This window comes from Geotrypetes seraphini, chromosome 1 (genome assembly GCF_902459505.1).
Source record: "Geotrypetes seraphini chromosome 1, aGeoSer1.1, whole genome shotgun sequence".
NCBI lineage: Eukaryota > Metazoa > Chordata > Amphibia > Gymnophiona > Dermophiidae > Geotrypetes > Geotrypetes seraphini.
In genome coordinates, this window is record NC_047084.1 from 221,315,601 (window position 1) to 221,340,079 (window position 24,479).

The window sequence follows — 24,479 nt, forward strand, 5'->3', positions numbered from 1 at the left end:
GTCTGTGACTGTTATGCGTGGGCTCCGATTCTGAGGCCATAGTCCTTTCAACTTTCTGGACTATTAATACTACCGTGCACTGCTAGGTATTTGCAGTATTTAGTTCTGTTTTTCATTATATATTTATATACTGCTGGGTGATTAGTTTTAGGTTATATGCTTTATAGGCACCAGAAACGTAGGCCAGGGTTTTCTGGCCTTCATTTCCAGTGCCTATCTTTGCTGTGAATCACATCTACGTAGACACTTTATGGCACCTAATGCCACTTCTGGTGTTAGCCACGCCCATTGTGGCATTAGACACCATAAAGGGTCTATGTAGATGCAATTCCAACGCCTTTTATTTGGGCACTGGTAGGTGCTTTAATGGTAGGTTTTTTGCCATTTTAAATGGCATTTGTTAATTAGGCACTGTTAGAGCGCTTACCGGCACCTAAGTTTAGGCACGGTTTCTAGAATTTCTTCCTTATGGCCTGATAGTCAGCCAGCGATGATTAGAATTTTGCTGACTACCACCGTGTTAAACCCAGAAATTCAATGCTGGGCTATATCCAACCACCAGCATTGAATTTCTGGGTTTGCAGATCTGGCTAATGCATTGCAGGTTAAATGCAATATTTGGCACTTAACTAGCTATGGGGCACCTCAAAAAGGTAGGATGAACTTTTATGCTGTCCTATCCAGCGGCAGAGGGATGTGGTGATGTCAGGTTTTGCAGGAATAATTTGCAATTTAAAGGAATCCCAGAGCTTGCTTCGTACAAGGATTGCGGCATTGGTAGAAGAAATCTGTGTGGAGATAATGAAAGGAGAGCAGGGCTCACGAACTTGTGATTTCAGCATTCTCCGGACCCATCAGGGCCTTGGGAAACCAAGAGAAGGCTCTCCCCAAGATTAGGAATACCTGATTTTTCAAATGGAAAATCCGGACCCATGGCCCCACCCACAGGCCCCCTCGTTCCGGCCAGCCACGCCCCATTCTGCCCCCAGGCCCACCCCCACCCTGCAATGAGCGACGGACGGCATCCGCACATGCACATGTCGTCACCACGTTTCATCTACGAATGTGCAGATGCCGTCTCGATGTTGCTCGTTGCCAGAAGCTTTTCAAAACCCAGACAAAGTGCCGGGTTTTGAAAAGCCGTCCGGGGAAATCCGGACATGTGGTAACTCTACCCAAGATTCTACTGTACTGTTTCCCATTTTACAAAGGAAAGAAGGGGAGGATTCTTAAATGTTCATGGTAAAATCTGAGAGGCCACTGTTGCAGCTGCTACTGTAACAATTTCAAAAAGGCGAGTCATTCTTTAAAAAACCACGCATGCAAATGAGGTTCACAGAGAGTTGCGGAGGATTGCTAAATGTGCACGTGGCGATCACTGGTGATAGAGATCGGCACATGCACAGAATAAACCCACAAATTTAAAAAAAAAAAAAATTTAAAAAGACCCCAAATCGAAGATTGGCACAAGGGATGCCCACTCCCTCCAGCCACCAACGTCAAGCAACCCCACCCGCTGGCAGCAGGAGGGATTCTCACTCTTTCCTGCTGCTGCCGTTAAACAACCCTCCCCCCACTGACACCCCCTGGCAGCAGGAGGGATATCCACTCCCTCCTGCTGCTGCAGTGAAGGAAACACCCCATGACACCCCCAGCTGCGGGAAGGATGCCCATGCCGTTCAGCTGCTGCAGTTAAGCACCCCCCTGATACTGCCTGCCAGCGGGAGGAATGCCCACTCCCTCCTGTCGCTGACGTTAAGCAACCCCTCCTCCCGACGCCCCCCTGGTAGCTGAAGGGATGTCCACTCCAACCTGCTGCTGCCATTAAGCAACCCCCCGATAACCCCCATCAGTGGGAGGAATGTTCACTCCCTCCCACTGCCCCTGTACCACTGACAACCCCTCCCCCGCCTCCTCTTACCTTGTTTACAGAGGCCAGCAGGCCCGCCTCTTCAAAATGGCAGGCCTTCCCTCCCTGGTGCATCCCCTCCTCACAAATGTAGGACAGCAAGGTTAGGGAATCATCTGGCAATAATAGATAATTGCCTGGAGTTCTCGTTTAATTATTAATGACCTTGTTGTAATACATTTGCATGGTAGAGTTGGAGACAGCTAGGAAGCTTGGAAAAGACCAAGGTAAGCCATTTTGATAATCCGCCACAAAAATACATGAATACTGCTGGAACCAATTTAGCGACTACGTTTAATGTTTTGAGAATCTTCCACTAAATGCTTATGGGAATAATTTCCTCATTGGGTTTTCATACCAGCTCAAAAGACATGCCTTGATTATTTAAAAAAAAAGTGCTCGTTTTGGTCAGAGCTTTACATGAAGGATTAAAGGAGTAAGTCTCCTTAAACTTTGGTTGTTTATTTTGGCCTCCCCCCCCTCAAAAATAGACTGCAGCTTCACTAAAATTGGTGATGCTTACACATTTAAGTTTGGGAAATGAGACTTAAGTAGAGTCAACATCACTTACACACAAGTTGCAGAGTTAGTACTCTTTAATTATACCTCTGTTATTTGAAAAATGGCCATTCTCACTGTGCATATCATCAAATATGCATGCAGTGTTGCATGTTGTTATAGATATTTTACTAAAGGCTCCACATTCGTCAGACCCTATTATAAAATACCACCAGAAACGAGTACGTTCTGATCAGAACATCTGAATTCCTCTCTCAACTTTTTATGTAAAATGGGTGCAATGGCTTAGCAAGGGGTGAAAGGGGGACCACCCTGGCCACCTACTTGGTGGAGCACCGACACCTCCCTTCACCCCCCCCCCCCAGCGATGGGATAGGATATGACAGGTTTTTGAAAAGTACGCATCTGACACTATCTCTTCAAATCTTTGCCGGCTGCTCATGCCAGCCTTGTCTCTCACTATGACATCACTTCCTGTTCACAGGACCAGGAAATTACATCGGAAGGAAGGCGCAAACAGCAGGTATTCCAGCCTTGTCACTGCTGGTGAATATGTGAAGAGGTACCAGGGGCGTGGTGATGTCAGGGTAGTGGGGAAGAGCAGGGAGTGTGGTGACGTCAGGGCAATGGGGAAGAATGCATCTGTGGGTGCACAGGGAAGCAATGCCAAGCACCTCTGCCCCAGGTGCCAACTTCCTTCACTAAGCCACTGAGTGGGTGGCATAGTTTAGATATTGTGAAAGGTTGAAAATGACGAAAGAATAGTTCATTGGACAAAGTTCTTTTTTTATTTTAGCAATTTTATCTGTACATTACAGAATCTTTTTATTTTGGGGTCAAATACAATGATTCTGCAAAAACATTAATGAAGGATCAACCTGGGGGTCCAGTGGTTAACCTCTTGTGCTGCTCCTCCTGGTAGTTGGGCTATCAGGATATTTGAAACAGGGAATTCCACACAATTTCAAATTGTATCCAGCAGAAAAGAATACAGCAAGCTCAGGACAGGCCTGTATCATCTCCTTAAATGGTAGCAGAGCAAAGCATTTGGGCTATTTCAGAGGAAGGAGTCAAGGAATTAGGTATTTGTAACAGATTAAGGGGTTTTCAAAGAAGAGCGACCAAGAAGATAAAGGGGATGGAACTTCTCTCGTATGAGGAAAGTCTAAAAAGGTTAGGGCTCTTCAACTTGGAAAAGAGAAGGCTGAGGGGAGATATGATTGAAGTGTACAAAATCCTGAGTGGAGTAGAACGGGTACAAGTGGATCAATTTTTCACTCCATCAAAAATTACAAAGACTATCTGGACACTCGATGAAGTTACGGAGAAATACTTTTAAAACCAATAGGAGGAAATAGTTAAGCTCTGGAACGCATTGCCAGAGGCTGTGGTAAGAGCAGATAGTGTAGCTGGTTTTAAGAAGAGTTTGGACAATTTACTGGAGGAAAAATCCATAGTCTGTTATTGAAAAAGACATAGGGCAAGCCAGTGCTTGCCCTGGATCGGTAGCATGGAATGATGCTACTCTTTGGGTTTGACCTGGATTGGCCACCATGAGAATGGGCTACTGGGCTTGATGTAATGTTGGTCTGACTCAGTAAGGCAATTCTTATGAAAAGAGGAGTGAGATTGGAACCCCAAGAAAGAATGCAGGGGAGAGATGGCAACCAGATACAAAACCCCTGCCCAAATAATGAGATTTTGGTAAAGGTAACTGGAGTCCAAGCTCTGGCAGTGGGTGGAATGGACTCTGATTTGGTTACAAGGGACAACCACACTCTTAAACCAAAACCCAAGTCTACAGATCCAAGAGCTAAAATAGCAAAAGGTCAAATGCATCAAAAACCAAACAGCACATTGAACCGGGACTCTCCAACAGGGGAGGGAACCCAGAGACTGACAGCCAGTAGCCCCATGACTATTATGGACTACAAGAAGAGATGGGCTCTGTCAGAGTCACAATGGTACTGCCTGCTGTGCCTTCTTCCTTTATGTATGCATGAGGTATAGAGAGTAACAGTCTGGGTTGTTGTCAGGGTTGTGGCCTGGGGTTGGCTTGGCGATTCAGAATAGTGGATAAGGTCCTAAGTGCCCTGGGAATGTCTTACCCTCCACCCTTGGGAAAGGGGCCCCTGGTAAAAGTAGGTGCTCACCCTATTAAGGATGAGCTGAGGGGGAGGGTATGTAACAGATTAAGGGTTTTTCCCTCCCCCTTGCAAATATTATATCCTCAGGCAGCAGGAGGTGCTAATCAAATGTGGAACTACAGGTCCCAGCATACACTGGGCTGTGGCGCTCAGGGTTGAGTCACAGGGGTAGGACTTGTAGTAGAGAAGTATTTCTTCCTAAGCTTGGTTTATTCTAGAGAGATTCCTGAGGGAGAAAGAGGAACTCTCAAGTTTTTCCTAGAGATAGGCAGAGGCAGGCCTTGGGAAAACAGACTGATGCCTGCAGAATTGGCTGAGGTATGCCAAATTCATTCTATCTTGTGTGAGGCAAATGATAATAAATAAAAATTCTCTTTATATGCAATTGTGTCTTGGTTATATATGTGCTGACCTCTCTGGACAAGCCAGGTTAGTCTTCCATAGTACTTGTAATGTCAACAGTACCAATTTAGGAGGACCTTTGCTTGGATCTATTTCTCCCCCAAGGATAAGGCCACCTCTGTAGGGATTTGGAAATACAGTAGTGTCTTGAGAAAAACATAGAGAAGGGAATGACGAAAAGTCATGCAAATCACAACAATTAAAGCTCAACTTTTTATAGGCTGCCTGGAAAGGAAAAGGACGTCAGGATATTCACAATTTGCATTGTCGATGGTGACAGTAATCTGTAATTTCAATTTCAAATTCCCTCCTGTTTCTTTCCCAACCTTTCAGAATTTTCCTGGTTTCTGACAGGCTTTGCATTGTTTGGTAAGACTAATTTGCCCTATTTCCTTTGATCCTCCTAGTTTCATTCCACAGTCTACAGACCTTCCAAGTTACCCACCCCCAATAGAAGTGCCCTGCTCCTCCCCTGCATTCCACTAGTCTTGCTCCTACCTCATCCTACGCCCCCCAGCACAGCCTCTCTCTATCTCTCTCCAGCTCCCTCATCCAAGTTTCCCTTGTCCCCAAGTACCTCCTTCAGCACTGCAGTTTCAAACTTCAGGTAGCTGACAGCATTTGCAACATGATCTTGTCACCGTCAGCCTGCCATGGAAGCCTTCACACTGCAGCTTACCGCCTATGTGGGAACAGGAAGTTGCTGCAGAGAGGCTTCCGGGGCAAGCTAACAGCAGCAGGATCATGTTGCTAATGTTGCCGGCTTCTTGAAGTTTGAAACTGCAGCACTGGAAGAGGCACATGGGGACAAGCCGAGGAGCATATTTATTTCCAGGGTGGGGGCTGGACTGGAGAAAGTGAGTACAAAACCTGGACAAACTCCCTCTAGTCCAAGAAACACCTAGACAGTCCTCTAAAAAGAGGACATATACATATGAACATAAGAATAGTCTTACTGGGTCATTCCAATAGTCCATCAAGCCCAGAAGCTCATTCTCATGGTGGCCAATCCATGCCAAATCCCAAAGAGTAGCAATATTCCTTGCTACTGAGCCAGGGCAAGCAGTGGCTTCCCCCATGTCTTTCTCAATAACAGACTATGGACTTTTCCTCCTGGAAATTGTCCAAACCTTTCTTAAAACCAGCTTCGCTATCTGCTTTTACCACCACCTCTTAACTATTTTTTGAGTGAAAAAATATTTCCTCCTATTGGTTTTAAAAGTATTTCCCTGTAACTTCATCAAGCGTCCCCTATTTTCTGTAATTTTTGAAGGAGTGAAAAATTGATCCACCTGTACCTGAGTAAATCTGGATAACTGGTAACCCAAGAGGGAGATACTAGCTTGTCCTAGATTTCTCATCACTCTATCCTGATGCATTATGGGGTCTGCAGCATTGATTTAAGATGCAAGTTTAAAATCATTATTGACTAAAACTCTCCCTCCTGAAACTGGATAACTTGACAGTTCTGAAACTGCTAATACCTGAAAATAAGTACTCTTACTGCTACCATTGCTAAAGCTTTATTTTGCTTTATTCAAATGAGATCTCCCTGAAACCAAACAAAAATATATCCAGAGGCAGAAAAGGCCAGAGAAGCAATGTGAGAAGAAAAAGCAGAAACTCCAGAGAGATGTACAGGCCATAAAGAAGCAATAACAATTATATAAACAAGAAAAACAATCAAGTGGGTTTATTTTCTCTTGTCATACTGCTGTTAAAATATTTTGCTGTACATTACAAAGTTTGTGAATGTCTGGTTAAACATAATGACTGCTTATATAACATAAAATAAAATTTATGTTTTATAATCTAATTTCTGTTTTTCCAAAAGAACATTAAATTGAACAATAGCTCCCTCTACTTTTCAAATACAGAAATCTTCTTACATCCAAACTCAACTAAATGTATTACAAGCACCTCAGGCTTATAGATGAGACTCCCTGATCCAATACAGGGGTAGAGTGCAGATATTACAGAAGTGTAATAAGACTTTAAAAAAAAAAAATTGTTGCCTGGGAAGGCCAGATTAAGACAATTATGTGTACGAGTATAAACATATTTTAAGGAAGAAGGGTAACTAATATTTACTGTGAAAAGTGAAACATTTATATGTGTTATAATTTGTCATGAAATTATGTATGTTTTATTTGCCATGTGCTAATTTTAGTTACAGTTAGAAAAGTTCAGAGGAGTGGGTAGAAAATGTTATATTGATTATGTATGTGTACATGATTCGTATGTATGTTTACATTGTAAGCCGCTTTGTCCTTAAGCGGTGTAGAAAATTTTAAAATTGTACGAAAGGATTATTTGATGAATTTCCTTTTATTTGGAAGGAGGATGGTATTAAATACTTAGGTATATGGATTAAAAATACATTGGAAGGAACGATGAAAATAAATGAAAAATCATTATTATTAAAGGTCACGGAGATTAATGAGCAATGGAACCTGTTACACTTGTCTTGGTGGGGGAGAGTTCAAACGGTCAAAATGATGATCTTGCGGGTAATTTGTTACCAACTGGGTATGTTACCAATTTATTTTCAAGGGTCCTTTTACAAAAAGTTTAATATTATACTGGCAAAATTTATTTGGCTAGGGAAAAAAGCAAGAATTGCTTTAGTATCTCTACAAAAACCAATTGCGGAGGGTGGGGTAAATTTTCCCAATGTTTATAGGTATCATCAAGCCTATATAATGCGTCGAGGTATGTATTGGATCCTCCCTGAGCTCTTAGAACATTACCCAGACTGGCTATATCTTGAGTGGAAAATCATGTCCCCAATGAGACTGTCTCATATATTAAGTATTAAAATACCTGGTTATGCTAAGGACAATGTGATTTTATTGGACACATGGAAAACAATTAAATTTATTGATAAGTTAACAGATGTTCCCATAATAAAGTCTACTTTGCAGTCCTTATGGTTAAACTCCAAGATTCAAATAGGCAGTGCTGGGATTGCTTGGAAGAATTGGATGCAGGCAGGTATTTAGACATTAGATGACGTTATGTCTAATGGAAATCTGCTTGATTTTTCACAATTGTAGCAGTCATTTGGAATTTTAAAATCTCAACAATATAAGTGGTTGCAGCTGAAGCAGGCTATTCAGAGTGGGTTCCCTGAATGGAAAAATTTTAAAACATATTTTAGCCTGCAAATCCTTTGCTACCAAACTGATTTAGTAGGTCATCAGGCTGCTCAGTGGTACAAACTGATTTCTGGATTTTTGAATAAAAAGCCAAAAAATAGTCTTAGAGACATCTGGAGCATCGAGATAAAACAGTATATTTCTGTGTCTCGTTGGCCATGAATTTGGACTTGGAGATTGAAATGTACATCGTCAGCATCTACGAGACAAACATGGCTATTTTTGTTACATAGGATTTTCTGGACCCCAGTTCGATTAAATAAAATAGATAGTTCTAAGTCTAATAGATGCTGGCATTGTCATACTGGTATAGGGACTTTGGATCATCTGTTGTATTTTTGTCCTTTTATATTAATATATTAGAAGTCAATCTGGGGACAAATAAATTTAGTACTAGATTCAAATGTTCCAATGTCATATGAGTCTATAATTTGTGGAACAATTTTACATGTGAAACCTACCGTATTTTCTCGCATATAACGCGCGCGTTATACGTGGTTTTTACGTACCGTGCATACCATTGCACGTTATACGCGTGAGCGCGTTGTACAAAATTTTTTTTACATAGTTTCCCCCCCCCCCCGACGTCCGATTCACCCCCCCCTGCAGGACCGCTCGCACCCCCACCCCGAAGGACCGCTCGCACGCACCCTCCTGGCCCGAACAACTAGCGGGGGGGGGGGGGTCGCCAGGGCCAGGAGTACTTGGGCTCCCTCCTGGCCCGATATTGTCGGGGAGTTGGGGAGTCGGCGGGGCAAGAGGACTTGGGCTCCCTTTTGCCCCGATCGTGTCGGGGATGCCGCGGTTGGCTGGGGCAAGAGGGCTTGAGCTCCCTCTTGCCCCGATCGTGTCGGGGAGTCGGGACCGCCAAGAGGAAGCAGCAGGACACCGGTAGGAGCTTCTACATGATGGGGGGGGGGTCGGGAGGCTGTGGGGGTGCGAGCGGTCCTTCAGGGTGGGGGTGCGGGTGGGAGTGTGTGCGAGCGGTCCTTCGGGGTGGGGGTGCGGGTGCGTGCGAGCGGTCCTTCGGGGTGGGGGTGCGAGCGGTCCTGCGGGGGGGGGGGGGTGAATTGGACGTCGGGGGGGGATCAGGCTTTCAGGGTTGGGACAGGACTTCAAGGGGGAGAGGAGAGTCGGGGCGGGCAAAAGGAGAGTCGGGGTGGCCAGAGGAGAGTAGGGGCGGGGGAAAGGAGAGTCGGGCAGCATGCGCGATATACGGGTGTGCGCGGTATATAAAAATTTCTGTACATAAATTTGTGTTTTTCGCGTGCTATACCCGTGTGCGCGTTTTACAAGGGTGCGCGTTATCTACGTGAAAATACGGTACTCTAGATAAATATGAGTCGTCTATTTATGATCCTAACAGGTATAGCCATTCAATTGATTACAAGTAATTGGAAAAACCATGATAGAATTAATTATACATTTTGGTGGGTGAATGTGTGTACTACATACAGATACGAACGAATTAACGCAGAACGTAGGGGTTTTAGTGAGGTAAAATTTGGAACCCATTGACTAAATTTGTAAAAACATAATAATGTATTTTCATCATATCTCTTCTTTTCTTTGGTTTATTTATCTTTACACATCCAGGAAAATGAAATTATTGAATGATATTTATGTTACCTGTATAGATAATAGTGTAATATGTAGAATATCTTTTGTTCTTTCATTTGTATGACACTGTTTTTGATTAAAAATCAATAAAGAATTTAAAAAAAAAATTTTTTTTTAAATAAATAAATATGTTGATTTGTAATCTGACTAGGTTTTAGGCAAGAAAGAAATTTTTAAAATAAATAAAATGTGCCCCAAGGGCATAGTTTTTAACTGGGTATCCAAAGTGCAAGTGATTAATATGCCTTGTGCAAAGTCACGGTCAGATGACCTTTCAGTCACGATCCAGAGGTCTAACTCAGTGGTTCTCAAACCTGTCCTGAAGGACCACCTGCCAGTCAGGTTTTCAGGATAGCCCTAATGAATATGCATGGAGCAGATTTACATGCCTATCACCTCCATTATATGCAAATCTCTCTCGTGCATATTCATTAGGGCCATCCCCAAAACCCAAATGGACAGGTTTGAGAACCACTGGTCTAACCAATACCTTGTTAAAAAAATCTAGGATAATTGCATGCATGGGATTCTGTAATGGAAAGCAGCATATGCTCCTCCCCCATGCATTTAACGGAATAGCTAGATACACACACAGCATTTAAACGCTACATCTGATCTTGAAGGCCCTTAAAGGTAATGAGTCAGAACACTTGAACAAGATCTTCCTCTATACACTTCCAACGTTGCTAAGGTTCTCCCAAGGAAAATCCTCTCCAAAAGAAATCACACAAAAAGAAACCTGCCAACAAGCCTTCTCCAGAGTAGCCCTGAAATGCACCCTAAGAAAGGGTTTGCACGCACACAATCACACACAAGGACTAACATGAGCATTACATACTGCAGCAGGATTTGTTCATCCAGTCCTATCCCTAACTGAAATATATGCATGCATCTATTCTCACTTTACATTCAATTTTTTTTAATCACCTTTATTTTCTATCTCCTGTTACTCTGTCTTATCTCTGTGTTCCACATCTGCTTACACCCTATGCTATTTATTAAGATATTTTAAAGCGTATTGTGTTGACATTGTAAGTACCATAGAATGAATGTTATGTTATTTGAATAAATTATCTACTGCCTATATCTGACTTATTCTTGCATATACTCGTGCATCACCTTGGGTAAATGTTTTTAAAATGGCAGTAAATAAACCTTAATAGAGAACCTTTCATATGCCGAACGGTTGGACAGGCTGGGGCTCTTTACCCTGGAGAAGCGGAGACTGAGAGGGGACATGATAGAAACTTATAAAATCATGAAAGGCATAGAGAAGGGGAGAGGGACAGATTCTTTAGACTAGCAGGGACAACTAAAACAAGAGGTCATTCAGAAAAACTGAGAGGAGACAGATTCATAACGAATGCAAGGAGGTTCTTCTTCACTCAGAGGGTGGTGGACACCTGGAACGCGCTTCCCGGAGAGGTGATAGGACAGAGTACAATTCTGGGGTTCAAAAAGGGACTGGATGATTTCCTGGAAGCAAAGGGGATAACAGGGTACAGATAGAGGTTTACCTTACAGGACATTGAGCGAATAGGGTATGGATATTTTAGGTTAGGTAGGGAACTTTCAGGTCATGGACCTGGGGGGCCGCCGCGGGAGCGGACTGCCGGGCACGATGGACCCCTGGTCTGACCCGGCAGAGGCAACGCTTATGTTCTTATGACACAACTATGGGAAAATTAATTTTGGTACCCTCTAATCTAATGCATACACAAAGTACATCTTCATAAGATTCTAGTTTCTGGACCTTAGTAAGTACAATCCGTATACATTACTGGAGGTCTGGAAAGCCCAGTTTTTCAAAGGTTCAGCATTGAAGGACTCCTAGTAAAACACATGGTAACAGTAATAGGAAACTAGGCATCATACACGCAGAAGATAAATCTGAATCCAGGGCTCCTTTTACAAAGCCGCACTAGCGGTTTAACGCGTGTAATAGTGCGCGCTAAACCGCCGGCTGCGCTAGCCGCTACCGCCTCCTCTTGAGCAGGCGGTAGTTTCTCAGCCAGCGCAGGGGTTAGCGCATGATGAAAAGTCGCGCGCGTTAAACCCGCTAGCGCCACTTTGTAAAAGGAGCCCCCCAGTTTCTTTCTTAAAAAAACAAAAACCCAAACCACTCTAGAGATCTGACAAATGTTACACAAAAGGCTAAGGAAAAATGCTTGAATTCCTGAATAAATTCAAGTAAACCATTCTGAGCTCCCCTGGGAGACTGGTACAGAAAACTGAATGAATAAATAAATAAATATATTCCACATCAGAGAAGTGGGAATTAGAGAATAACATGGAGACAAATTTGTCCCTGTCCCCACAGGAGCTCAATTTCCCCGTCTTATCCCCGCAAGCTCTGTGCCATTCCTGTAAGCTCTGACTTAACCGCACAAGCCTCGGACACTTATGATTTTTAAAGTGTTTGAGGCTTGTGCAGACGAGGACAGAGCTTGCAGGGAAGGGGCAGAGTCAGGAAAAGAAGGAGGGGACAATTCTCTACTGGGAATCTTATAGTCTTTATCATACTTACTTCTGGATCGGATGTAACAGTCATTACAGTTCAATAGACCATTGCGGATCCTGACATCTGTTCCAGTGGTCACATCTCCTAGCTCTCCTTTACAAATTCCACACTGTATTAATTCAAGCACAATGGAAAGGTGAGATTGTTTTTTGATTTATACTTACTTTCTGAATCCTTTTTGTCTCTAAAAGCATATCTGTTCCCGAAGTACTTAGGTAGCTGATTTGTACAATCTTATTCCACAATAACTGATCTCTAGAGCTGTTAGTCACTAGCTTTTAACTTTGTTAGTTCTACTCAATTTGTAGCATTTTTAATCATTGTAAACCGCATAGAACTTCACGGTCCTGCTGTATATAAACTGTTATATTATTATTATTATATTATTCTCTCAGTCTATGCATGTTTCCCTGCTGGCTAAAATCTAGAGCAGACAATTCCTAACTTACCTACTTTGTTCTTGTGCTACAATGTTATGAGACATGGTCAAGAAATATTTGTAAGGACGGTGGGTAGCTTAATGATTACGGCAATGGACCGAGAAACAAGGCCACCCAATTCAAATCCCACTGCTGCTGCTTGTATTCTAAGGATGTCAGTAAACTCTCCATTGCCCCAGGCATAAACCCTTCAAGGATAGAACATATCTAGTTTACCTGAATGTAACTCATCTAGAGCTAACTCCAAAATTGTTTATCTTCAGTATAAGTTCACTATTTTATGTATGATTTCCAGGTTTGTGGGTATACTTTTGTAGTTCAAATGTCCACAAAATTAAAAGAAATACAAAACAAAAAAAACTGCTGGAAAACAGGTATCACGCAAACCATTTTGGGAATGAGATTAAATATGATCAACAGTGGCCATTTTGCGTTAAAATGTATTTAGAAAATGACTCCAAGACACCGACAAATGCAATCCATAATTCTACCTGTGTCCCCACAATCATATTGAATCCAAATGATATTCAGACAGTGTAATCACCAGCACTGGTATTTATTCAGCACTGATAACACTATAGATTTAGATCAGGGGTGTCAAAGTCCCTCCTCAAGGGCTGCATTCCAGTTGGGTTTTCAGGATTTCCCCAATGAATATGCATGAGGTCTATTAGCATACAATGAAAGCAGTGCGTGCAAATAGATCTCATGCATATTCATTGGGGATATCCTGAAAACCCGACTGGATTGCGTCCCTCAAGGAGGGACTTTGACACCTGTGATTTAGATAAAGGCCTTCTATTGAACAAGCTTAAACTAAATGGATAACTGCCAGCACCATATCCATCTCTTACTATCCATATAAAATCTGATTGTTTAATGATTTAGATAACATGCTGTTATCTGCAAAAGCATAACTTGCTCTGAATATTGGTCAGACTTGCACATCATATGTTCTGGCATTTCCATTACGAGTACACACAGAGCAGATTGGTCACTTCCATGCATTTTCTGTCAAATGTTCCAGGGGCTCAGCTTCAAATTATGGATAGTTTTTCAGTATGTACTTATGAAGACAGTCTTTTGAAATGCAGTGAATCACTTTGAAGAGAGTGTGAAGGAAAAGAAGGGCGTACCTTAAAGCACTGAATATGGAAATAAAGATTCAGGGTGTCAATGATCATAGCAGCTCCTTTCCCAAGAGGAAGCCCACAGCTAGAGCACAGTTTCTTTCCACTGACAGATCTGAAAGGGAAAAACAAATTCTAAATCAGGACATGCATGAGGATTCAGCTAGTTTAAAATAATAATTTTAAAAAAACCATGAAAATAAAACATATCAGCTATCTGCTAAATTAAATCTCATATACCGTAGCATTTCAAAAGCATTTCACTCATTCATTCACTGTGAATTTCTATTCTACCTAAGAACCATTGTAGGTGGATTACAAATCACATACACAATCAAGACAAGTGTTAAACTCCCTAATGTGATGAAGGGGTTTGTTTTCAAAGCATTTAGACCAGTGGTCTCAAACTCATACCCTTTGCAGGGCCACATTTGGTATTGGTGGGTACTTGGAGGGCCGCAGAAAAAAATAGTTAATGTCTTATTAAAGAAATGACAATTTTGCATGAGGTAAAACTCTATAGTTTATAAATCTTTCCTTTTGGCTAAGTCTTAATAATAATATTGTAATTTATAGCTAAAGAGACATATGATCAAGAAACTGTTTTATTTTACTTTTGTGATTATGATAAACATACTGAGGGCCTCAAAATAGTATCTGGCGGGCCGCATGTGGCCCCCGGGCCGCGAGTTTGAGACCACTGATTTAGACTATGCTACTGGACGGAACTAGTATAGGAGACCTCTTCAGTTTGTGGGGCTTGGCAACCCCACCAGCAAAGATATGCTTTAATGTGGCTACGGCTGTGGTGGTAGCAAGGAGAGGGAGAGAATATCTAGCAACTTCAGTCCACCTTTGGGCTCTCCTCCCATAATAGACTTCTGGCTATGCCCCTGCTGTCTAATGAAAAGTTTCTCTGATATCATCAAGATGCCTTATGACCTGAACAAATATGCTAAGGTAACCTTCCTTAGAGGAAATTTGGGATAAACTGAAAACATCCCTCTGACTGATGACTGTGAGATACATCAAGTCAAACAAAAAGGTGCATACAAATATTTAGGAGTGGAAGAAGGAGGGGGAATGAAACATAAAGGTCAGTAAAGAATATTACAAGAGACTAAATTTGATATTGAAAAGATGATGGAGTAGTCCCATAAATATTGACACATTAGATGATGGATTTTATGACATAATCTTATTGTTGAGTCTTGATAAATTTATAGAATCTATTGTATTTATGTATGTATCCTTTGTTACCCACTTAGGATTTAAGTGGGATAGGAATTAATAAATCAGCTGGTGATTCCTGCCCTCTCATATAGCTTTGCATTTAATAGATTTAAAATAAAACTGAATGTATGTATAAGAAAATTCCTCCATGCACCCAAGATCCTTTATAAGAATCAGTGTATACAAAGACTGTACATTCGTTTAGCCAAAGAAAGAATGGCCTCAAAGGTAGATAAACCTATTGACCTACTCATAGGTCTCCTGGCATACTTAATGGCATCATCAGTTCTAAATGTGCAAAGGATGTTGAAATATGAAAGTAAATTTCCAGAATCCATTTCAATCATTAAATTTGGACAAGCTTTCCAATAAGTAGAAGGAATGAGAGAGAATTAAAAAAAGAGAACATACTGTATGTTAGTTTAACAGAAAACCCCCACTCACACTCAATCGCAAATCAACATTCATGTGAATAGGTGGTTAATTCTATATAAAACAAATTGTAATGGCTACAGCTAGAGATGAAACATTAGTTCCAATTCAAAACATGTGAAACATGTGCAGGATATAGCAAAACTTATCTTTAGGAACGCTGCTCTTCATGCAGGTAGACTTTTCATTTGGGCCCTGATTCTGCAAAGTGATCCCGATTGTAGGCAGTTGTAGGCGTCCTACAGCTGTCTAATCAGCCAATCGGGAGGCACTTTTTCTTAAAAAAAAAAAATGCTCCCCAGGCAGACTGCCTATATTGAAGGTGCCCCCAGGGAGCCTAGAGAGGCCCGCAAGCCCGCCTAAGGCTAGGCGGTAGCCTTAAGTGAACCTAGGCGGCCCTACGGGTCTCCCTAGCAGAGTGGGAGATGCTTACAATGTAGGCTAGCAAAATGCTGGCCTACATGGTAAGTAGACACGGCCGCTATACCTAATTGCGGCAAGAATCTCCCTCCCCAACCCCTCCCCCCCGACAATCGCGGCAGGAGGGTGCCCATCCCCTCCTGCCGACAGAACCCGCCCACCCTAAGATCGCCGGCAGGAGGTTGCCTAACTCCTCCTGTCGGACCCCCCAAAGGCCCCCCTAAGATCGCCGGCAGGAGGGTACCCACCCCCCTCTTTGCAGGCCAAGATCCATGTCCCCTCCTCTCTCCACTTCTTGCAAGTCCAGCATCCATGGCCCCTCCTCTCCCTCCATTACCTTTGGCCCAGTATCCATATTCCCTCCTTCCTCAAATTGTGGCCCAGCATCCATATTGCCATCCCCTCTCCTTCCCCAACACGGGTCTGGCCTCTCTCAGACCCTCCCCCCCCCCCCCCGAAACAGATCTGCACATTTTCGGAAAAGTTATTTTGTCATTTTACTTTGTTAAATATGCATCCAGCTCGGGAAAAATTGTTTTTTAACAAGTGCTCCCAATTTCTATCAAAGGTATGAGGGGGGACTTGGGGGGTGTCAGGGGATCATCCGGTGGCAGGAATGAGTGGGCATTCCTCCTGCCAATTTTTTCTCACGTGGGGGGGGGGGGGGTCGGCATGGCATGAGGGAATGGGCATCACTCCTGCCAATGTTTGCTGGTGCAGGGGTCAGACATACTTGCGGGTCTGCAACAGGCAGCGCTGTGAACAGGCTGCTAATGGTCGGCCCTGCCAGGGCCTTCCTTCTGCCATATCATCTCCTACAGGAAGTGATGCGGCAGAGGAAAGGCCTTAGTGGGGCCAACTATAAGCAGCCCATTCACAGTACTACCTCTGCTGACCAGCTGCCACCGCTGCTGCTTCTTTGGAAGGCCCGCAGGTATGTCTGATCTCAAGGGTGGTGGGTTGGTTAGAGGGAGAGAGGGTGGGGACAGGGGCTGAATGGAAGCTTTGCGCAGAATTATGCACAGCATGTGCAGTTGCGCAGAATTCCGCTAGGAGTAATTTTCCCTCTTGTCCATTTAAAAAAAATAAAAAATTCCTCCCCCAAACAGCTGAGTGGCAGGAGGGTGCTTCGGGGTTTCCCCTGCCATCTCTGCACATGTGTGAGAGTCGCTTTCACAGCGACTCATTGGCAGGATCAGATGGGGATTATGACGAACCTCCGCTCAAATCATTTGCATGCAAACTTTATTGTGCATCAATAGCTAATCAGATTGGAGCAGACCCATGGGGGGGTCTTACCAACCCTGTTTACTGCATCTAGCTCTATGTGTTTTCATAAATAGGCTTGAAATAGGCACCTGCTCAGTGTTTACATATAGGCAATCTGTTATGAAATTACTGTCAAATGTCTCTGTACAGCACTAATTATATGTGATACAATATTACATGATCAGAGTCATAACGAAGCAAACATAAAAAGGAATAACCAAGAGAAGTTGTATTTATAAAAATATACAGCATTTGAAGATCGATACACAAATGTGGCAGAAAACCAAGCAATATCAAAAATGAAATCGCATCAGAGAGTATCACTTAATTTTGAAGTGCTGCCAGGAAATAAAAAGTACAAAATCTCCAGCCTGTGAAACCAATAGCCAGAACTCTTTCAAGGAGGATGGAAAATTTATGAGCGGCTTTGAATGTGCAAAGTGGTGAACTGCTGTAAGAAAGACCGAAGTATTGTTATATTGTCCTGAAAGCGGTGTAATTTCATTACAGTGTAATTGTTACTGTGCTTACTATGAACTGCTGCATCAAGTGGGCCACATCATCGTGCCAAAAGGCCTGAAGACTATACATTAAGGTAAGCACTAAAGGAACGACCTATCACGTTTCACTAGAGCCAGCTAAATGGGCTCCCCCAGTCCTCACAGAGTAATATTCTTTTTTTGTTGTTCAAGGGGTGGTACGGGGAAGGGAGGAAGGTGCTTATTTCTGTGCTCACTGTATTGCCAGATTTTAAATCTCAGACAAAATATAACAAAACATACACAGGTCAGGTTGGCTTGGTGGCCCCAATTCCCCTCGTGATTAAGCACCTGGGCAGAACGAAAGATAGCAGTCACACAGAGTGGTGATAAGGGTTTCTCAGGGAAGGAGGCAGACCGGTTGAGGCTTATGTATCACTGTCACCTCTGATTTGCAATCCACCACCATATCTGGAATGGAGGTTTGTGTGGAAGACAATCAATCCCCAAGCTCTGCTGAGGGAGCTATATCCAAACTCTGTTGTGGCCCTGACTAGAGTTGGTACATGAAGGCCCATGGAAGATCTCACTAGAACGATCTTGACAGAAGAATAAAGGAGAGATGTTGAAGGATTAATAGGGAATGAAATCCTTCCCAGGGCTTTAAAAGTAGACAAGTTGGATAGTAGGTCTTCCACTTCAGTGCAATTGGCAGTCTGTCAAATGGGCATGCCTATGGCAGTAACTATAGAACCAATTTGGTCAATGTTACAAAGACAACAGCACAATTACTAAGTCAATGAGTGATCTCTCCACAATGTTGTGTCTAGTAGAATTACTGGCAAACTACCAACAAATACTACTAAAGACTGTACAACCAACATGCAAAAAGTTCATAATGGATGTAAAGCAGTTGCTCAAGAAAAGATATTGATTCATCGAAAGATTGAGTAGATTCAATATTTCAAAAGATATTTAAATTTGCATTTTAATTTTTCTAAGACCATGGGTGTGGACTTCTAAAGATTTATTCAAATAGGGCTGGATTCTACAAATGGTGCCGGTATCAGAAGCAGCCTAAAAAATGGCTGCAGATCATGTGTCAATCACGCACCAGTGCCATTTGTAGAATCACGGCTTCGTGAAAGGTAGGCGCCAGAAATGTAGGCCAGGGTATTCAAGGCCTACATTTCCGGCGTCTACTTTTCATGTGAATTGTAGCTACAAAAGCGCTTTACAATGCCTAACAACACTGTAGGTGTAGCCGCAATGCAAATGCCTACATTTTTTTTAATGACATTTTGCACTTAAGTTAGCTGCTGGCAGGGTACCTACCGGCGCCTAACCTAAGGCGCTGTTTATACAATATGGGCCATAGTATTTAATGGAGACCATTTACTATTCTGCTGAAGCTATTCTCCCAATTAATAAAACTTATTTCCTTTCTACTTTGATGAAAGGCTCTGGCTATGAAACAAGAAATTTGAAATCTTGGAGCCTCCTTTTTTTACAATATCCATTCACGTGCTTGATAAAATACTCTGGAGATAAAGGCATCTCTCTTGTTACAAAATAAAACAGAGCTTTTTTAGATTGAAAGATGATCGCCATTGATGTTCTGGCTTCTACAAGTTAAATTTGGCTATTGTGATTGCTGTTTAATATTTGATCTTATATTACATTAGGTTTTTTGTGTTTTTCTTTTTTCCTTTCTTTTTCTCCTTTTTTAATATAAATCTTCTCTACTTCTTACTATGGGCTAACTGGATTAGGCTCAGTTGGTTACCTTCATGAATGGTGTACCAAAGGGGGAGGGGCAGTTCACGTCCCCCCACGATCATAAGGGGGTATTTCAAGGCTGGCATTATGGGGGGCAAACAGGGCAACTGCCTTGGGCCCCCATGATCTGGGAGCCTCGTCCCTTTCCTTTTGCAGCAGCAGCAGCAGCCTTCACAGCTCTGGCTGGAATCGGGCCTTCCTCTTTTAGGTCCTGCTCTCAAGGAAGCAAGAAGTAGCAGGACCAGCAGAGATGAAGACTCGACGCCGGTCACAGCAGCGAGCTGTGAAGGCTGTTGCTGCTGACAATGAAAGGCTAATTTTCTTTTTTTAGGGGGGGTTGATAAAGAGAAGGCCCCAGAGCTGGGATCTAAAAGTCCCTCCTTGAGGGCCGCAATCCAGTCGGGTTTTCAGGATTTCCCCAATGAATATGCATTGAAAGCAGTGCATGCACATAGATCTCATGCATATTCATTGGAGAAATCTTGAAAACCTGACTGAATTGCAGCCCTCAAGGCTTTGAGACCTCTGCCCCAGAGAGATAGATACCCATCCTGGGGGAAGGAGGGGAGGTAGAAGGAAGACCCTGCATCCAATTGAGGGAAGGGAGGGAGGTAGAAGGAAGACCAGGGAAGAGAAAGGAAGGGAACGGAGATACCAGACCATAGGGAAGGGAGGGAGGGAAAGGAAGGAGAGGACAGGAGATGCCAAACTATGAAGAGGGAGAGAAGAAAGATGACAAGGCATGGGGAGGGGAAGGGAAGGAGACAGAGATGCTAGACTATGGGGTACCGTGGAGACAGAGGAGAGAGAAAAACAAAGAGGGGGTGAAGCTGAAATGAATCATGTATAAAGGAAAGAAGGGGCACAAGCTGGATGGAAGGGGGAGAGAGCAGGCAGTTTATGGAAGGGACATAGAAAGAGGGAAGATGCCACATGGAAGGAAAAGAGGACATCCGCTGGATGATAGGGAGAGAAAGGCAGACACTACATGGACGGGGCAGAGAAAGAGGGCAGATGCTGGATGGAAGGAGGAGAAAGGATAGATGCTGGATGAGGAAAACAAAAACTAGAAATGACAAAATGTAATAGTATTGTAGCTGTATTGATAAATGTTTATAAATAGAAAATGGAAATAAGGTAATCTTTATATTAGACTAATTTTAATACAGGATACCATAACAACAGTATACTGTACTGACCTAAGGAAAGAGGTTTTGGCCTCTCAAAGCTAATTGAAAAATGGATTAATTAGTCCAATAAAAAAGCAACAAAAACATACCTGTTCATTAACTCCCCCGGCCATGACCAGTAGATTACAGAGAAATGAATTAAATAAAGTATACATATTGATATCTTTAAGTCTGTCCCCATATGCTTTATGGTGTGTGGTCTTCGTCAAAAGGCATATGGGCACAGACTTAAAGATCTGAATAGGTATACTTTGGAGGAAAGGGAGGAGAGGGGAGATATGATAGATAGCTACATGGCTTAAATACGTATGAGTCATGTCTCTTTCATTTGAAAGGAAGCTCTGGAATGAGAGGGCATAGGATGAAGTTAAGAGGTGATAGGCTCGGGAGTAATCTAAGGAAATAAAGGGTGTTAGATGTGTGGAACAGTCTCCCGGAAGAGGTGGTAGAGACAGAGACACTGTCTGAATTCAAGAAAGCGTGGGATAGGCACATGAGATCTCTAATAGCCCCCTTTTACAAAACTGTTGGGTGGATTATAGCGCCGGCTGCGGTGGGATATATCTCCAACACTCATAAAAATTTTATGAGCATCATAACTGTTACCATGTTACGGTTTTATAAAAGGGGGCTTAGAGAGAAGAGGAGATAATGTTTACTGCAGATGAGCAGACTGGATGAGCCATTTGACCTTTATATGCCATCATGTTTCTATGTTATAAAAAATAAAATAGTATTTTCTTATTTTCCATTTTTGTTTTATTTCTATTTGTCAATTTGTTAAATGGTAATGATTTGTCAGTTTTTTCACATTTAACATCTGTTTTATTTAAATTTTGAACAGTATCATGGGGCATGTGTCTCTGTTTCTGTGGTGTTGCATTGTAGGCAGAGTCTGGCTTCTTGGCCGTTCAGTTTAACTTTAGTCTACATATTTCTATTTTTAGTTTGTGATTACTTATTCCATACTGAGCGAAGGTGCATCTGTGTCATCAGACAATGAATTTTCATTTAAGGAGCATATCTCCTTTATCTTTTTTTTTTTTTTTTAAAAATCCTTTTTTTCCCCTAAGATATACATATTTTGCTCAGTAAGATCATTTTTCCCATGAAGCTTTAGCTTTAAGAATATTGATCCTTTCGATAGCAATAACAAACACTGACTATTGTCATTCCTTTATGACAGGAATTTTACAGATAGAAATGTGTTGTCTACAGTCATTACAAAACACTGCACTGAGGCTTCTAAAGGGGAAGAATACTGGCTTCCTGTTGCACATCACATAATATTTAAAATCTTAACTTTAGTTTATAAAATATATCACTCTGGATTATCTGATTCTCTCTCTAGATATCTTACATCTTATATGGCAGAAGCTATTACTTGTACCATCTTTTAAATATAAACACTTACAAACCATCTGTGATTTTGTTTTTAGTTACTGGTCCAGCTTCATGAAACCATTTATGATCCGAACCCTCATATACAGTATAAATTTTTTTTTCAAAAAGACACTCTTAGTTCAAGGTATTCTTATTTCAAAGATGCCTTTGATTTAAATTCTGACAAGATGGAGTAAGATGGGAGCACGTAGAGAGCAACAGCATGGAACACAGAGGTAAGCTTTTTCTTTTTCTTTTTTTTATTTTTAATTCTCTATCAATTCTCCCTTCTAACTTAAATTGAAAGTTTATTTTCATTTTTATTCTACTGTTACCTTTTGTTAGCTATATGTTATGTAAACCACTATGTCAACCTATGTATAATAGTGTTATAGCAAGTTTTAAATGAACTGTATTCAAAATAACCCCTCCCTTCTCCCTCCAGGTCAAAGGGGCATTTAGAGACCACACACAGATGCTCATATATGCAGAAGCTTTGGAAAGAATGCCAGGAGCCAGGTTTTGCAGGCTTTTCACACTTGTAATGTGTTGCCATATTAGCACACTTGAATACGTAGAAATAAAGGTCAAACAAGTTGCAAGTGATAGTTTATAATCCAGTGTTCTTCACTGATGAGCTGAGAGCTAGTGGCAGCCCCCTCTGAACCTGGGTGTGGCTCCCTAATTCTCCACACTCTACATAAACAATCTTTTTTCAAAGCTTGTTGCTGGCAGTGCCTCTGAAATGAGAAGAGACTGGGGGCTAGATGCATTAAAGTCTCCAATCATCTAACAAATGTCGCTAAACCAGTTTGACTGGTTTAGCTAACACTCGATTTGCTGATCTGATGCACAAAACAGCTCACTGTGTGGCTTTCCATGCATAAGAACATAAGAATTGCCACTGCTGGGTCAGACCAATGGTCCATCGTACCCAGCAGTCCACTCCCGCAGTGGCCCTTAGGTCAAAGACCAGTGCCCTAACAGACTAGCCTTACCTGTGTATGTTCCGTTTAGCAGGAACTTGTCTAACTTTGTCTTGAATCCTTGGATCAGCCTCCGGAACAGCGTTCCAGTTTTCTTCTCTGGGCGAAGAACTTCCTTACGTTTGTACGGAATCTATCCCCTTTTAACTTTAAAGAGTGCCCTCTCATTCTCTTTACTTTGGAGAGGGTGAACAACCTGTCTCTATCTACTAAGTCTATTCTCTTCATTATCTTGAATGTTTCGATCATGTCCCCTCTCAGTCTCCTCTTTTCAATGGAGAAGATGCCTAGTTTCACTAACCTCTCACTGTATGGCAACTCCTCCAGCTCATTAATCATTTTAGTCGCTCTTCTCTGGACCCTTACAAGTACTACCGTGTCCTTCTTCATGTACAGTGACCAGTGCTGGACGCAGTATTCCAGTTGGAGGCGTACCATGGCCCAGTACAGTGGCATGATCACCTTCTCCGATCTGTTTGTGATCCCCTTCTTAATCATTCCTAGCATTCTGTTTGCCTTTTTCGCAGCCACCGCGCATTGTGCGGACGGCTTCATCAACTTGTTGACCAGTACTCTCAAGTCTCTTTCCTGGGGGGGTTTCTCCAAGTACCGCACCAGACATCCTGTATTCATATAAAAGATTTTTGTTACCACCATGCATCACCTTACAATTATCCACATTAAACCTCATTTGCCATGTCGCAGCCCACTTCTCGAGTGTGTTTATGTCACGTTGCAGGTCTTTGCAATCCTTCTGCGTCTTCACTACTCTGAATAGCTTTGTATCGTCCGCAAATTTAATCACCTCGCTCGTCATACCAATTTCCAGGTAATTTATAAATATGTTGAAGAGCACGGGCCCAAGCACCGAACCCTGCGGCACTCCGCTCGTGACTCTTTTCCAATCCGAGTATTGTCCATTTACCCCCACTCTCTGTTTCCTATCCACCAGCCAGTATTTAATCCACGAGTACTTCACCCTCGATTCCATGGCTCGCAATTTTTTGAAGTAGTCATTCATGCGGGACCTTGTCGAACGCCTTCTGAAAATCCAGATATACAATGTTAACCGGCTTGCCCTTGTCTATCTGCCTGTTTACTCTCTTGAAGAAGTGCAGAAAGTTCATCAAGCAAACTCTTCCCTTGCTGTAGCCGTGCTGGCTGGTCTTCATCAGATTGTGTCCATCAAGGTGATCAATGATGTGGTCCTTTATCAGCACCTCTACCATCTTACCTGGCACTGAGGTCACACTCACCAGTCAGTAGTTTCCCGGAGCTCCCCTCGAACCTTTCTTGAAGATAGCCTCTTTCATTTCCATGATTACCCTTGGATGGATGCCATCCAGTCCCAGGTATTTATCGTTTTTAAGCCTATCAATCTGCCTGCATACCTCTTCTAGACTGACCGTCAACCCTGTCAGTTTCCTGTGTGTAGCCTGTCGGCTTCCAGTATGTTGTGTAT

General features: G+C 42.5%; 1 protein-coding gene across 9 annotated transcripts in view; it reads right to left on the reverse strand.

Annotated features, from left to right (window-relative positions):
• The window catches only part of LIMCH1 (LIM and calponin homology domains 1), a 627,082-nt gene that overhangs the window by 13,672 nt on the left and 588,931 nt on the right, over positions 1-24,479 (reverse strand). For all 9 annotated transcript variants that reach the window (XM_033946571.1, XM_033946536.1, XM_033946527.1 and 6 more), the window contains 2 exons: positions 13,853-13,961; positions 12,283-12,385 (listed from right to left, as the gene is read on the reverse strand). In XM_033946571.1, coding sequence (XP_033802462.1) covers positions 12,283-12,385; positions 13,853-13,961 — 212 coding nt within the window. The remainder of the gene's footprint in view (positions 1-12,282; positions 12,386-13,852; positions 13,962-24,479) is intronic.